A 14,000-nucleotide genomic window follows, 5' to 3' on the forward strand; every position below is an offset into this window, starting at 1 on the left:
GAGGTTGGCGCCCACCAAAACGTTTAACGCTGCCACATTCTGTATTTATGTACCTGTCTGAATTTTAGGAGCCTGTAAATCAGTTTTTGTCGTTAGATGCTATGTTTTTTCGGTCATTATTTTGTTCATAAAGTTGGCTGTTTGTTTTATTAATAGGAAAGTTGAAAATATAACGTAGTTAAAGAAATTGGTTTTAAACTGGAAGATATGGCGTAAAAACGCAGTAACAAAGTGGATCATATATGGTAAATAGAAATATTCAACGTTTTCTCATTCTCCAGAAGAACGCTACGGATTATAAGTTAAAAAAATACTCTTTGGTAAATACTTATAATGATAAAAAAAATAATAGATACCATACGGTGTTATTATTTCCCACTTAAAAAAATCAAGCGATGAGATTAGCAGGCTATTGGTGTTTTCTGTAAAAAGACACAAATCTTCCATTAAGCAGGGTGATTCAGGGCAAGAAAATACTAAATATCGTTTGATATGCAGCATAGATTAGCAAATTCGTTTTGAAGTCCCTAGGGGTTGTTGTTGCTGCTGCTACTGCTCCTGTATATCATATTGCTAAATATACTGATGGTACTTGTCTACCGTATACATAATGGTGGAATTTTTGACATCCAAAAACAATTATAGCCAAAGTTTCTTTCTCGATTTGAGCATATCTTTGTTGAGTTGGAGTAAGTGCTCTCGATCCATAAGCAATAGGCTTGTCATTTTGGAGTAACACAGCACCTAAGCCTTTTGAACTAGCATCAACGTTCAATGTTAGTGGCTGTTTTGGATCATAGTAGGATAGAATAGGCGCATAAGTGGCCATGTCTTTAAGTTTATTAAAACTAGTGTCTTGTTCTTTTTCCCAACACCACTCATTCTTTTCTTCTAAAAGTACTCTCAATGGAGCACTGACATCTGACATAGTTGACAGAAATTTACTGAGATATGTAAAAAAAACAAGAAATGTTTGCAATTCTTTCTTGTTTTCTTGTTTTCTGGCTTTTTCATCTTCTGGACTGCACGCACCTTTTCAGTGTCTGGTTTCAAGCCATCTTTACTGATAATGTGTCCAACATAGTCAACTTCATTTTTTTGGAACTGACATTTTGAATAACTTTGTTTTAAATTGCATTGTCTTGCTCGATCTAAAACTTTTTTCAGTCTCTCATCATGTTCTTGGATTGTTGATCCCCATATCAGTATATCATCAACAATAACTTCTGCTCCTTCAATGTTTTTCATTATTTCTGTCATAACTCGTTGGAACATTTCCGGAATTGACTTAATTCCAAAGGGACCTCTTAAGAAGCGATATCTCCCAAACGGTGTGTTAAAACATGTCAGTTTGCTGCTATCTTCATCTAGTTTGAGATGCCAAAATCCTGACGTTGCATCAATTTGACTAAATACTTTAGCATTCGGGGTATTAGCTACTACTTCTTCTACAGTTTTCATAGGGTAGTGTTCCCTACTAATCGCTTTATTTAAGTCCTTCGGATCAATGCATATTCTTACATCTCCATTTGACTTCACTACAGTTACCATACTGTTGACCCATGCAGTCGGTTCTTTCTGTCTAACGATTACTCCTAGTTTCATCATTCGGTCTAGTTCAATTTTGATTCTACCTTTCAGTGAAACTGGCACCTTCCTTGGTGGGTGTACTACAGGGTTACTACTATCGTCTACATGTATTTTATGTATTCCAGGTAATCATCCAAGTCCAGTAAATAAATCTGAATATTTGGCTTCTAAGGAATACACTCTTTTGATTAAGCCTACTTCTGAGCATGTCACAGCTCCAAATACTGATTGTGATTTTGTATTCGCAACATAAAATTCTACTTCATATTTCTGGTTTTTTAATGTAACTGGTAAAGTTATTTTGCCATCACATTCTATGTTGTGTCCTGAGAATGATTTCAATCTAGAATCTGGTTTGCTTAATACATTATTTGTCTTCATGCGTCTAACATATGTACGATTCAGCTAGAACATTACACCGTGCACCGGTGTCAAGTTGAAAATTAATACTGACATTTTCAACTGTGATATCTTCACACCATGTGTCACTCTCAGTTTTTTCATTGTAGAGTGCACCAACAAATAATGTATCTGAGTGACTTGAGTCATAGTAATTAGAACATTCTTCTCGGTCTATCTCGTGTACCTTTTTTTCTTTTCTGGTTTTGCACATTTTAGCAAAATGATCTTTCTTATCACACTTTTTGCATTGTTTACCTTTGGCTGTGGAAATACGTGTATTTTGATTTATCTTGTTTATATCTAGGTTTAGCACCTTGTTCATATTTGTGCAGATAACTGTTTATTTGAGGTTTTTTTCGTATATTTTCATTCTGTTTATACTGTTCACCAATCTTCATTGTTTTTAATTTTCTTGAGAAAGCTCATAAGTTCTTGCTATATCTAAGGCTTTTTCTAATGTAAGATCTGATCCTTCATTAATTAATTTTTCTCTAACTTTAGATGATTTTGTTCCAAAAACAATCCTGTCTCTGACCATTATATCGGGGTTTGCATACTGACAATCTTTTACCAAAACTTTTAGATCTGTTACAAATTCTTCGCAAGTTTCATTTGTTTTTTGTAGTTTACATTGGAATTTATAGCTTGAGAAAACTTGGTTGGATTTGGGTTTAACATATAAAGCTTCAAAGTTTTCATAATATTTTTCAAGTTTTTTCTGGTCTTCTGCCGTCATATCCCAAGTACTGTAAACATTCTAGCCCTTTTCGCCAACCCATATCATAAGATAAGCGCATTTCTCGTCTCCCTGTTTCTTTTTTAACGGCCCTTGGAACATAAATTCGCAATGCGTTTTAAATGCTTTCCAGGTGCCTGGGAGGTCCCCACTGTCCCAGTTCATACAGAGTGTTCTACCGTTTATACCGTCTGCCATTTCACCTCGATGCGTTCATTTGACACAAATCTAAGTGTTTATACTAATGACTAGATTTTTCGACTTCTTCTAGGTCTTTATTTCATGATTTTAGTGGACTGACATCTGACACCATATCATATAACTCAGTGCAGCACGGTAGATATGTTTAATGACTTCACATAAGAGAGTACAACATACAGATCCATCTGATAACCCAATACAATGTAAGACCAATTACATGAAAACATCTACTTAATTTCAAATTTGATAGATATTGGTGATATTTGTCGAAATTAGATAATGAATCAAACAATAACCATTATTAATCAAATACAATAAGAATTGCATGGATTGTGTATAAAAAAAATAATTAAATCACAAAAATACTGAACTCAAGGAAAATTCGAAAGGCGAAGTCCCTAATTACATGGTTTAAACTATTGATCTTCGTAATAACATAACAAAAATAAAATCGGAATGTGAGTATATTTAGCTCATCTGGCCCAGAGGGTCAAGTGATGAGAAAAGCTCACTTGGTCGTCTGTCGTCCGTCGTCGTGTGTTAACTTTTACAAAAAAAGTTTTATGTTTTATTTTGAAACCTGTTTTAAATACAGAAATAGCACAAATATTCAGAGTGTTGAGCTCTATCAGTTGTATCTTTCATCAAAACTGTCAGACGACTGCTTATAGGACTTATTTCACATAAAGGACAGATTTTATCATTTTTTTCCCCATTTTTGCCTATTATCTTGAAAACTATAATAGATAGAGAGAAACTTTAAACTACAAAAATGATTACTAAGACACTTATTATACCATTTATTCGGAGCAAGTGGCAAAAGAACAACACCACACCAAACATAAAATCACTGAATGAACTATATGTGTTAAGTTTAATCACAGTTCACATTTAGCATGGTTATAAGTTAAATTTATCTTATTTCATTTGATCAAAATGACAATATCTTACTTCAATTTAAACAACTTTATCTACAATGTTTGACGCAAGTGCATTAAATGGGATTTTATCAAATCAATAAAGAACACAGGGAGATTTAGATAAGACATACACAATATATTAAACGTATAGATACCAGACAGAAGTGTTTATGAACTAGCTCGTGAATAGAATGTTTCTCTAAAATATTACTCTAACATAAAAGCAAAAAAAGAAAATAAATAACGAACCTCTGAAAAATGGCTAGCAAATATGTTAACTGTCAATTTTGTGAAGGATCTGCGGATGTGAATTGGCATTGCCAGTCGTGTGATCTATATCTTTGTGATGAGTGCAATAAAAACATTCATACTAAAATTGAAAAAAAAATGGAACACAAGGTCGAGCTGCTCAAAGATGGAGAAAGCATTAATGAATTAGAAAATCTACGAAAAGTGAACTTGAAGGAGATTGCATGTTCGAAACACATGGATCAGAAATGTGTAACATATTGTCTTAATTGCGACAAATCCCTTTGTGCCTCTTGTTTAATCCGACCATTTCAGTATGAGAAACTTAACAAAGTGTACGAAGACAAATATCTTCTATTGACAGATTTAAAAAGTAAAATTGACGATTGTTATCCATTCTTCGAGGAGAAAGCGGCAGATTTTCGGAAAAGGGACGATGATGAGGTCGATAAACACAACAAAGTTACTGAGGAAATTTTCAATAGGAAAAATGAAGTAAAGGATGCAGTTACAAAGGAAGCGTCAGCACTAGTAGAAGTTATGAAAAGTATATGGGATACGGACAGTAATCCAGTTAAATCAGAACGTGAACGGCTTTGTCAAGTGGAACAAGATTTAAAGGCCCGAAAAAATTTACTTGATAAAGTGACACTAACTCAAGAGCCTGCTTTAGTTTTCTCCTCTGCCGAAAACATCAATAGGGATATACCAGAGAAATCCTTCTTGGAAGAAAAACCACCAGAACTGTTTTATATCAAACCAATTGAGAAACCAATAGATGATATGAAAAATGTATTGGGATCAATAATCCGAAAACCTAAAATAAATTTGCTTAAGGTGTTTAAAGTGGATTTTCCAGAGATCAATGGATTAGTGTCTCTTAATGAGGACATATGTGTTATGTTTAACAAAGATAATCGCAGATTCAAGTATTTCACAATATCTGACTTTAAGTTTATAACCGTTAAAAATGATATAAAAGATGTAAGTACAAAAGAAAGATATGGTTCCGTGAAGATCTTTGATATAACAAACTATAAAGAAGAAATTTTAGTGTCAGATGACACATTTCAACTAAGACGTCTTAAAAATGATGGAACATTTCAGAAAGTAGCACCGTCCATTACAATAGATCAACTGAGCTTTTATGGCATTCATGCTGTAAATGACAAAGACATTTTTGTTGGTTTTACCAATCGACAAGGATATTCCTCTGGATTTCTTGAACTTATCAATTTTTGCGATTCGGAGATGAGACGTGTTGAATGTGGTAGAAGCAGTAACAAAAGGTTATTTGGCCTTCCAAAAAAGATAACTACAGACATCAACGGAGATATTTATGTGATTGATCAGTTAGATTGTTCTCAAAGAGTTGTATCGGTTGGAACATGGGGACAATTAAAATGGATTTACAATGGCCATCAAAGCCTTAATCCAGTATCAACAGCAGAAAAAGAAGAAGTACAAGTAGAAGAAGATGCAATGAGTGAATTTACATTTGGTTTAACAGCACAAGGACATAAAGAAGGCGACTTTGTTCCCAATGACATTGTGACAACACCTTCAGGCCTGGTTCTTGTGTCTGAGAAAACCACAAACGCAATACATGTTCTTTCTAAGAATGGACAATTTATCTGTAATTGTTTATCAGATAGTGTAATAATTGGGCCTACTAGTTTATGTTTTAACAAAAAGGGACAGTTAATGATTGGTTGTTCAGATTCTAGAAAAACAAAGTTGCATGTTGTGGAATTCATTGAATGAGACTAGTAAAAAAAAAATTAACAACTTATCACAGTGAGCAATTCCAAATAAATAAATGTTTATTTTCACCACCGACACTGTTTAAAATTAAACTGATATAGCTTATCCAATTATGACGTCAATCACACAGTCCTTATCTTTTGTTATAATTTGTTACCAAGAGAACATAGATCGTTATATAAGAATATTATTTGATGTAGATACAAAATGGTTTTGTCACAAAGCCTCAATATTGGTTAGATTTAAATATGTAAAACTTTGACAAGATAGCAATACGGAAAATAAATATGAAAATATATTGAAACATGAAAAGAGCAAGACATAAAGGGCAAAAAGAACAACCTTTATAAATTCACAAAAATATTGTACTTCTATTTAACAGACAACACTAGCTAGAATATATTCATCATAGATAAGAAATTATATTATAGTTGAAGATGCAATACAAGTGCTCTAAAAATGTAAAAAATATTTGTTTTCTATTAAATTAAACATTTCAACCCGCTGCATCTGTTTCCATCTGTCAGGCATCTGTTGTGCAGTGTTTGTCGTTCGTTATATATTTTAGACCGTTGATTTTCTTGTTTGTATTGTTTTACACTAGTCATTTTGGAGCCTTTACAGCTTGCTGTTCTATTTAAGCCAGAAGTAAAATCTCAAAAATACCGAACACAAAGGAAAATTCAAAACGCATAATCTCCAATCAAATATTTCATTTAAATAGCAAGTTGTTTTGTTGATTCTCATGTATATGTAACGTGGTTGTCTTTTTGTCTTCAAATTCTTAGTTTGAACATCCTTTGCTATCTTCCGTTTCTATCTATGCTTTTTCAAGGAAAACACTAGTGTAATATATTTTCTTTGAAGTAACAAAGGCATGTTCGATTAATGCACCATGTTAACCGATGTTCAAATCTTGTATATCCATTTAGAACAAAATAAGAAAGATAAATAAGAAAAGAAATCGAGGAAAACGAAAATGGAATTTTTAAGAAATACTGACAGATGTTCAACACAATAATTTGCGTTGTCATGAAGACGGGCTGTACATACTGTGCAATCTGTTGAAATAAGAAGATATGATATGTATGCCAATGAGACAACTCTCCATCTAAATCACAATGTGTTAAAAGTGAACAAATATAGGTCAAAATACGGCTTTTAATACGGAGCCTTGAGTTCAGTATTTTTGTGATTTCACCTTATGCAGTTGAAGTTGGTATATTGCTACTTAAGTGGGGGGAATTTATGGTTTCAAAATTAAAATCGTCTCGTTTGTCGTAGATTCTGGTACTGAGATGACTGTGTAAGTCAAATTCGATGTATAAGTCTAAAAATGAGGCGGAGGAAGACGTGTCTATTGTTTGTTTAATTTCTGGTTCTGGGTGAAACCGTAGATCGGGTTTTTTTTTCGTGTCAGCTTTTCTTCGCGATTTCATGACAAAATGGGCATGTTAATTTTTTGCTGAATGGGGAAAATACACGTGATGGAATCCAATAAAAAAGTATGGATTATTTAATGACTGTGCATCATCAATATATTTGAATGTAAAATTAAAAGATCTCGCTTCTTTGATTTTCTTGTATTTGACAAGTGTCTGAAGGAACTGCGATTCATATGAACATAAGAAGGAACTGTGCCCATATGAATGCCGACAATATGTTGAAAAAGTCTATCCCATAATTCAACAAAATAGTTTGTCAATAATAAAGAAACAACAGCATACTGACAATTTGTTCCTTTGTGTAACATGTTTTTTTCTTTTTGTTCGCTATTTACAAAATACGTCGTATGATATCTCAAAATAATTAATCTATAGCGTATGCTACCGTATAAAGTTGAAAGTATTTTAGATAATTTCTTTGAGACGATGTCTCAATTTCACATGGAACATTGTAGTATACAGGGTTGAAAGTTTAAGAGTTTTAAACTAATTGAAAATAAAATGGAATTAAGCTGATCCAGAAGTTTTTCCAGTTGTTTAGAATCCAAATATGGTTAATACCAATACGCGAACAGTCATGTCATGTTGAATTATGTTTAAATCCCCAGTAACAACATGGTCAGATGGGTTGTAAATATAAGGCGAGTTGGATCAGTCACATGTCAGGTTTTTTTATGTATTGTTCTTCATCAAGGTCCTGCAATGCTTGTTTATAGCTGAATACTTTTGATGTAATGGTTCTGGTGTAATTGTAGGATACAATATAGGAACAGACTGATTTTGAAGATAAAGTGGAATTTTAAATGTTCCCTCTTTGAGATTTAGAACGTCAGTGATGGTGATTGCATTAATTCTTCTATTGGAAAACAGAACAGGAAGAAATTTCCTGTTTTTCTCATGTAAAGGTTGTGATCTTACTGGTTTAAATAGACGGAAAAAGTAAAATCAGAAAAATACTGACCTCAGAAGAAAATTCAAAACTGAAAGTCCCTGATCGAATGGCAAATTCAAACGAAAAAAAATATCAAACGAATGGACAACAACTGTCATATTTCTGACTTGGTACAGGCATTTTCAAATGTAGAAAATGGTAAAAAGCTACATCACAAATTATACTGACAAGTCTGCATATTGGAGAAAATGTATTTATGCATGTTTTAATTTTGTCTATCAATCATTTTAGAAAATTATCTGGCAGGGAAAAAAAGAACAGTTCTAATGTAATGTAACCCTAGCGGATAATGAAGATATGAAAGAAGGTTGCCAAGGCTCCTAGATGGTGATCTAGATTTCGCAGACTTTGGTGTTTTTTTTATATTATACCGAACGGTAATGTTTTTGCCCATGACTACCTTGGTGCCGTAAGGTAGTATTAAATAAGACAATTAGTTTTACATTACTTAACTGGTACATTTGATAACTATTAACATAACTGCACCTACATCTTTGATTTTATTATTGCAACCATATGGCATTGAAGTACATAGCTAAAGGGACAAACTTGACAGACGTCTTGGAATCCGTTATAATAAAATCCAAAGTACTGGTAATTCAGACATCCAAGATGAACTTTCTCGACATAAGTGGATTAGCGTCTTTTAATGAAGACATCTCCGTTATGTTTAACAGCCATTCTTTAATCTTCAAGTATTCCACATTATCAGGTTCTAACTTTATAACTACAAGTGACTTTAAAATAGATGTAAGCAAGAAATATAATATACCAGTTTTGCGGGAAATTTAGATATGACAAACTATACTAGAGATATTTTATTGTTAGATGACAAATTTCAAATGAGAATTCTCAAAGATAATGGAACATTTAAAATGTATCATTTACACCCACAAATGAAAACTTATATGGTATTCATGCATATTACAGATAATAGTGAAATTGTCACTGGTTTTACTTATGATTGTAGACATGTCGCTTAATTGTTAACTTAAAATAAAAACCAATCATTGTCAGTACGATTATCACTAATCCGAGATAAGACAGATTGAATGTCGTAGCAACGGTACAAAATCTCTTTTTTCCATTTAAAAAAAGATCAAACATCAATAGATATTTTTGTGTGATAGAGCATCCAAGGAATTCATAAATGCAAAGACTTGGTTAAGATTGGTAAATGGGGACAGCATGAGTGGATATACAGCTATGATACAACAGTTTTCTCCCTATGACATTGTACCTTTGATTGTATACGTTTTTAGAGAATAAAAGTAAAATCATAAAAGTACTGAACTTAGAGGAAAATCAATTATTGTACTGTATTGTCGCAACATTTTTGGGTTTATTTCTTGCGTCTTCGATTGGTTGTCATTCACGTCCAATCCAAGGATGTGCAATCCATCTGAAATTGTATTGCAGACACTGACATAACTGTGCCAATTAGTATATGTTTTTACAAAAGAGACAGTTATTAATTGGTTAATCAGATTATGGAAATTAAACTGAATCTCCTGAAATTTATAGAATATTATTATAGCAAGGAATTGTTCATGTTGCGCAAATGTAGTATGTAAATTGATTCAAACAGTGTGGTATCTTGAATTACTACATATCCGTCTTCTCGAGTCAACACCAAATAACTTTCAAATTATAAAAATCAAATGTAAGTGTCGTTGGCTTAATGTCTAATTGACGTTTAACACAGAATAGAGTATACAATCATGACCCAGTTAAACTCTTGTGTGCTGTCTCATCATAATGCAATAGTTTGCCTTCCTCTAGAAACATGACATTTTTAATGTTATTTTAGGGGTTTTACTTTAAAAAAAAAAAAAAAAAAAAAAAGGCTTTTCTGACAATCAAACCTATTGTATCATTCTTATATCATAAACAGAAATGGCATGAATCGGACCAAAATTGTTTTAATTTGTCTTGCTATATGACGCTGAGAAACTAATAGTTGTATAAAGCTTGTTTCAGAAATGCATAAATGTCAACTCTATTTGACCTTAATTATTCTTAACCGTTAAAATATATAACGTCAGAGTACTTAAATTGCACCTATTCAAAAGATTCGCTGCGAAAACTTACAAGTGTTCTTTGAGACTTAATGATATGTTTTATCATGATTGGACATTACACACGTCTTCAACAATGGTAAATATATTTAAATATACGCTAAATGGTCCCAATATATATCAACAAATGAAGCATTCATAGAAAAAAGTAAAATCTACGAAAACGTCATCTTTAAAAACTTAGCAAATTAAATTTTTACAAACATCTATTCTTTAAAAAACTTGAAAGAAAGCATGGACTAATGTCAAATTGTTCTACATATTTGAAGAAATAAAACAAAAACATCTGTTACTAGCTTTGCATGGATGCAATTTGGACACTCCTCGTTACAGAATTATGGGTCTTTGGAGATCAGTTCAAACCTACTTTTCTATGATTCAGTATGGATTCAAAATAAAATTGGTGGAACTATAAATTAGATCTACACATCTACAAAATAAACACAGAATAGAAACTTTTTCTGGTCATAAATAAACGTGGGTGAAAAAACTGTCGAAATAGGTGCAATTTGGTTAGTGTCACTTCGTTTGAAGTTCTCTCGGGGTTTTTTAAGCATGAATTGTAAATGCTAAACATTTAGATCTGAACTTCTATAAATTACCGTTGCCCCTAATATAATATATTTGTCATATATAAATTAAATGTACTTGCTGTGGATTCGTTTATTTCAATGAAATAGCACCCTCGTTTGCAAACATGTATTTTTTGTTTTGGTTTATAGATGTTGAAACGGAACAACAGGTAAACAGTTACATGTACCTATTGGAAGGTGCCAAGCATTTTTTTTGTGTTGCTTTATGTGAACATTGAAATATAAAAAGTTATGTTAACAAACGATTTTTTCTTTACAAATACCGTCCCGATCTGGTTGTGTAGATTTAAAATAAAAAGCTGATATTTGCAAATTTCCATAACTCATTTAATTAATAACAAATGCATTGTTTGTTTTTCCTGTAAACAACATTTCATTGTTTTCTCAGTTTATTAACATATGAGGGCTTGACATCAAGGTTAATGACCTAATATTTTTAATGTTGTTTAATAGCACAAAATAAGGTACACTTTATCCAATTAATAAAATAAAACTGGCTTTAGTTTGAAGGCAACATAACCACTGATATATTTTAACATCTGCCAAGCAATAACAGATGATAAGCACTCCTTAAATAGTGACTGTCTGTGCAACGGGAAAGATTTACAATCGAGTATTTCAATTTGCAATCTATTGAGAATATGTCAGTGATATTTTTAAACGCAGTGCATATCGGTCGACCAGAGAATTTAAATTCTTTTGTTTTATAACAATTACAATATCTGATTTGACTGTAAAATTAGTTAAATACGTGCATGCTTACTTTGACTTGTATAGAGTCATTGGAGTAAAACAGTAGATTTGCCACTAATTTAAATTATAGACAATGAGAGAGAATTTATTTCACAAACTTTTTAAAGTTCTGCACATTTGAATTTTTTATCTTAGTACTTCTATCTGATGAACACTGGATAAACATTTAAGAATGGCAAGTCAATATGCAAACTGTCAATTTTGCGAAGAATCAGCTGGAGTAAAATGGTTTTGCCAGTCATGTGATTTAAATCTTTGCGATGTATGCAATACAAAAATTCACACAAAAATTCATACAAAAATTGAAAAATTGTCTGAGCACAAGGTTATTCCTTTTAAACATGGAGGTAATATTGACGATTCGGAAAATGAAAGAAAAGTGGACTTGAAGGAGATTGCATGTTCTAATCATATTAGTGAGAAATGTATAACATACTGTCTAAATTGCGATAAATCTTTATGCTCGTCATGTGTAGTAAGACAATTTCAGTATGTGGAACTTAATAAATTATATGAAGATAAACATCTTTCACTCAAAGACTTAAAAAGTAAAATTGACGAATGTTACCCATTCTTTGAAGAGAAAGCAACCCTATTCAGAAAAATGGATGATTGTGAGGTCATAAAACACAACGAAATAAAAGAGAAAATTTGTAATAGGAAAAATGAGGCAAAAGATGTAATAACAAAGGAGGCATCGAATCTTGTAGAAGTTATGGAAGGTATATGGGACCCAGAAAATAACCCAGTAGTATCAGAACGCAAAAGACTTTCTCTGATAGAACAAGAATTATTGACAAGAAAAAATATGCTTGACGAAGTGTTAGAAACACAGGATCCTGCTTCAGTTTTCTTAACTGTAGAAAAAATCAGCTGTGAAATGCCACAGAAATCAGCATTAGAAATAAAACCTCAAGAACTGATTCTTCTTGAGCCAACAGAGATTTCTCTGAAAGAAGTATTGGGATCCGTAATAAGAATACCCAAATTAATACTAATTCGGACATTTGAGGTTGATTTTCCCGAAATAAATGGACTAGTGTCGCTAAATGATGACATATGTGTTATTTACAACAGTAATTCTCGAAGATTTGTGTTTTTTACAATATCGGGCTTAAAGTTTGTCATTACAAATGATATAATAGACGTAAGTTTAGAAAGTACATATTCCGCTTATGCTAAGATTTTAGATATAACAAATTATCATGGAGACATCTTACTAACAGATGACAAATTTCAACTTAGGCAGCTTAAAAAAAATGGACAATTTGAAAACCTGTCATCGTCAATAACGAACGATTATCTCCAGTTTAACGGTATTCATGCAACTGACAATGACGAAATTATTTTGGGTTTTACTAATAACTCAAGGTCTTCTGCTGGAATTATAGAACTAACTCATATGAAACTCAACATGAGTTACACGCAAGACACAAGCATTATGAGACGCGTTGAGGGCAGTAGTAAAGCATTATTTACTCTTCCAAAAAAGATCACTAAAAACATTAATGATTATATGTGTGTGATAGACCAGCCCATGGATTCAGACAATGGAAGAGTTGTAGTCATCGGGAAATTTGGAGAGCCTAAATGGATATACCGTGGCCATCCAGACATAAACTCAGAAAATGCATTTTCTCCGAACGATATTCTCACAACATCTTCGGGTCTTGTTCTTGTGGCTGAGAGAAAAACAAATGCAATTCATGTCCTTTCGAAGGATGGGCAATTCATCTGTAATTGTATTGCAGACAGTGAAATAACTGAACCAGTCAGTATATGTTTGAATAAAAAAGGACAATTAATGATCGGTTGCATGGATTCTGAAAAAACTAAGTTGCAAATAGCCAATTTCATTGAATGAGACTTTAACAGTTCATTATGCACTTGTTTAATTGTGAATGAAATAAAACTTTGAATTATAAAAGAATTTCAGTCATATACATCTACGAATAAGTTAGTGTTTGACTAATTATAAAATTACAAAGATCTGGTGTAAAAGGCATAATAAACGATGATGAAAATTGCAAATGCGTAAAACGAAACTTAAGCACTCTTTTTGCAATTTAAAGATCTTATACAAAATCAAAACAAACTAGAGGGTCCAATGACCCTGTGTCGCTCACCTTAGATTTTTTTTGATGCATGAAATAACAATAATACTTTTTGTTAAAGGAAACTTTGTGAACCTAAATCTAATCTTTCTTGTGATTTAACTTAAATATACTTTCAACTAGTTTATTTTTTTCATTTTTGAGGTCAAAAACACACTTTTTAAGTATTGTGTTGTTCTCTCATGGACATACATAGAATTCGA

The 14,000-nt window shown here is 32.3% G+C and overlaps 2 protein-coding genes across 2 annotated transcripts; both read left to right on the forward strand.

Moving 5' to 3' along the window:
* Nucleotides 1-4,236: 4,236 nt before the first annotated feature.
* LOC143066839 (uncharacterized) lies at nucleotides 4,237-5,862 on the forward strand. Its single transcript, XM_076239651.1, has one exon. It carries the CDS (start codon nucleotides 4,237-4,239, stop codon nucleotides 5,860-5,862), a length of 1,626 nt encoding a protein of 541 aa, XP_076095766.1.
* Nucleotides 5,863-11,848: 5,986 nt separating this feature from the next.
* Nucleotides 11,849-13,547, forward strand: LOC143066840 (uncharacterized). The gene has a single exon (XM_076239652.1). The coding sequence runs from the start codon at nucleotides 11,856-11,858 to the stop codon at nucleotides 13,545-13,547; it is 1,692 nt and encodes a 563-aa protein (XP_076095767.1). The 5' UTR covers nucleotides 11,849-11,855.
* Nucleotides 13,548-14,000: the final 453 nt, after the last annotated feature.

Source organism: Mytilus galloprovincialis, chromosome 3, assembly GCF_965363235.1.
Source record: "Mytilus galloprovincialis chromosome 3, xbMytGall1.hap1.1, whole genome shotgun sequence".
Taxonomy (NCBI): Eukaryota; Metazoa; Mollusca; class Bivalvia; order Mytilida; family Mytilidae; genus Mytilus; species Mytilus galloprovincialis.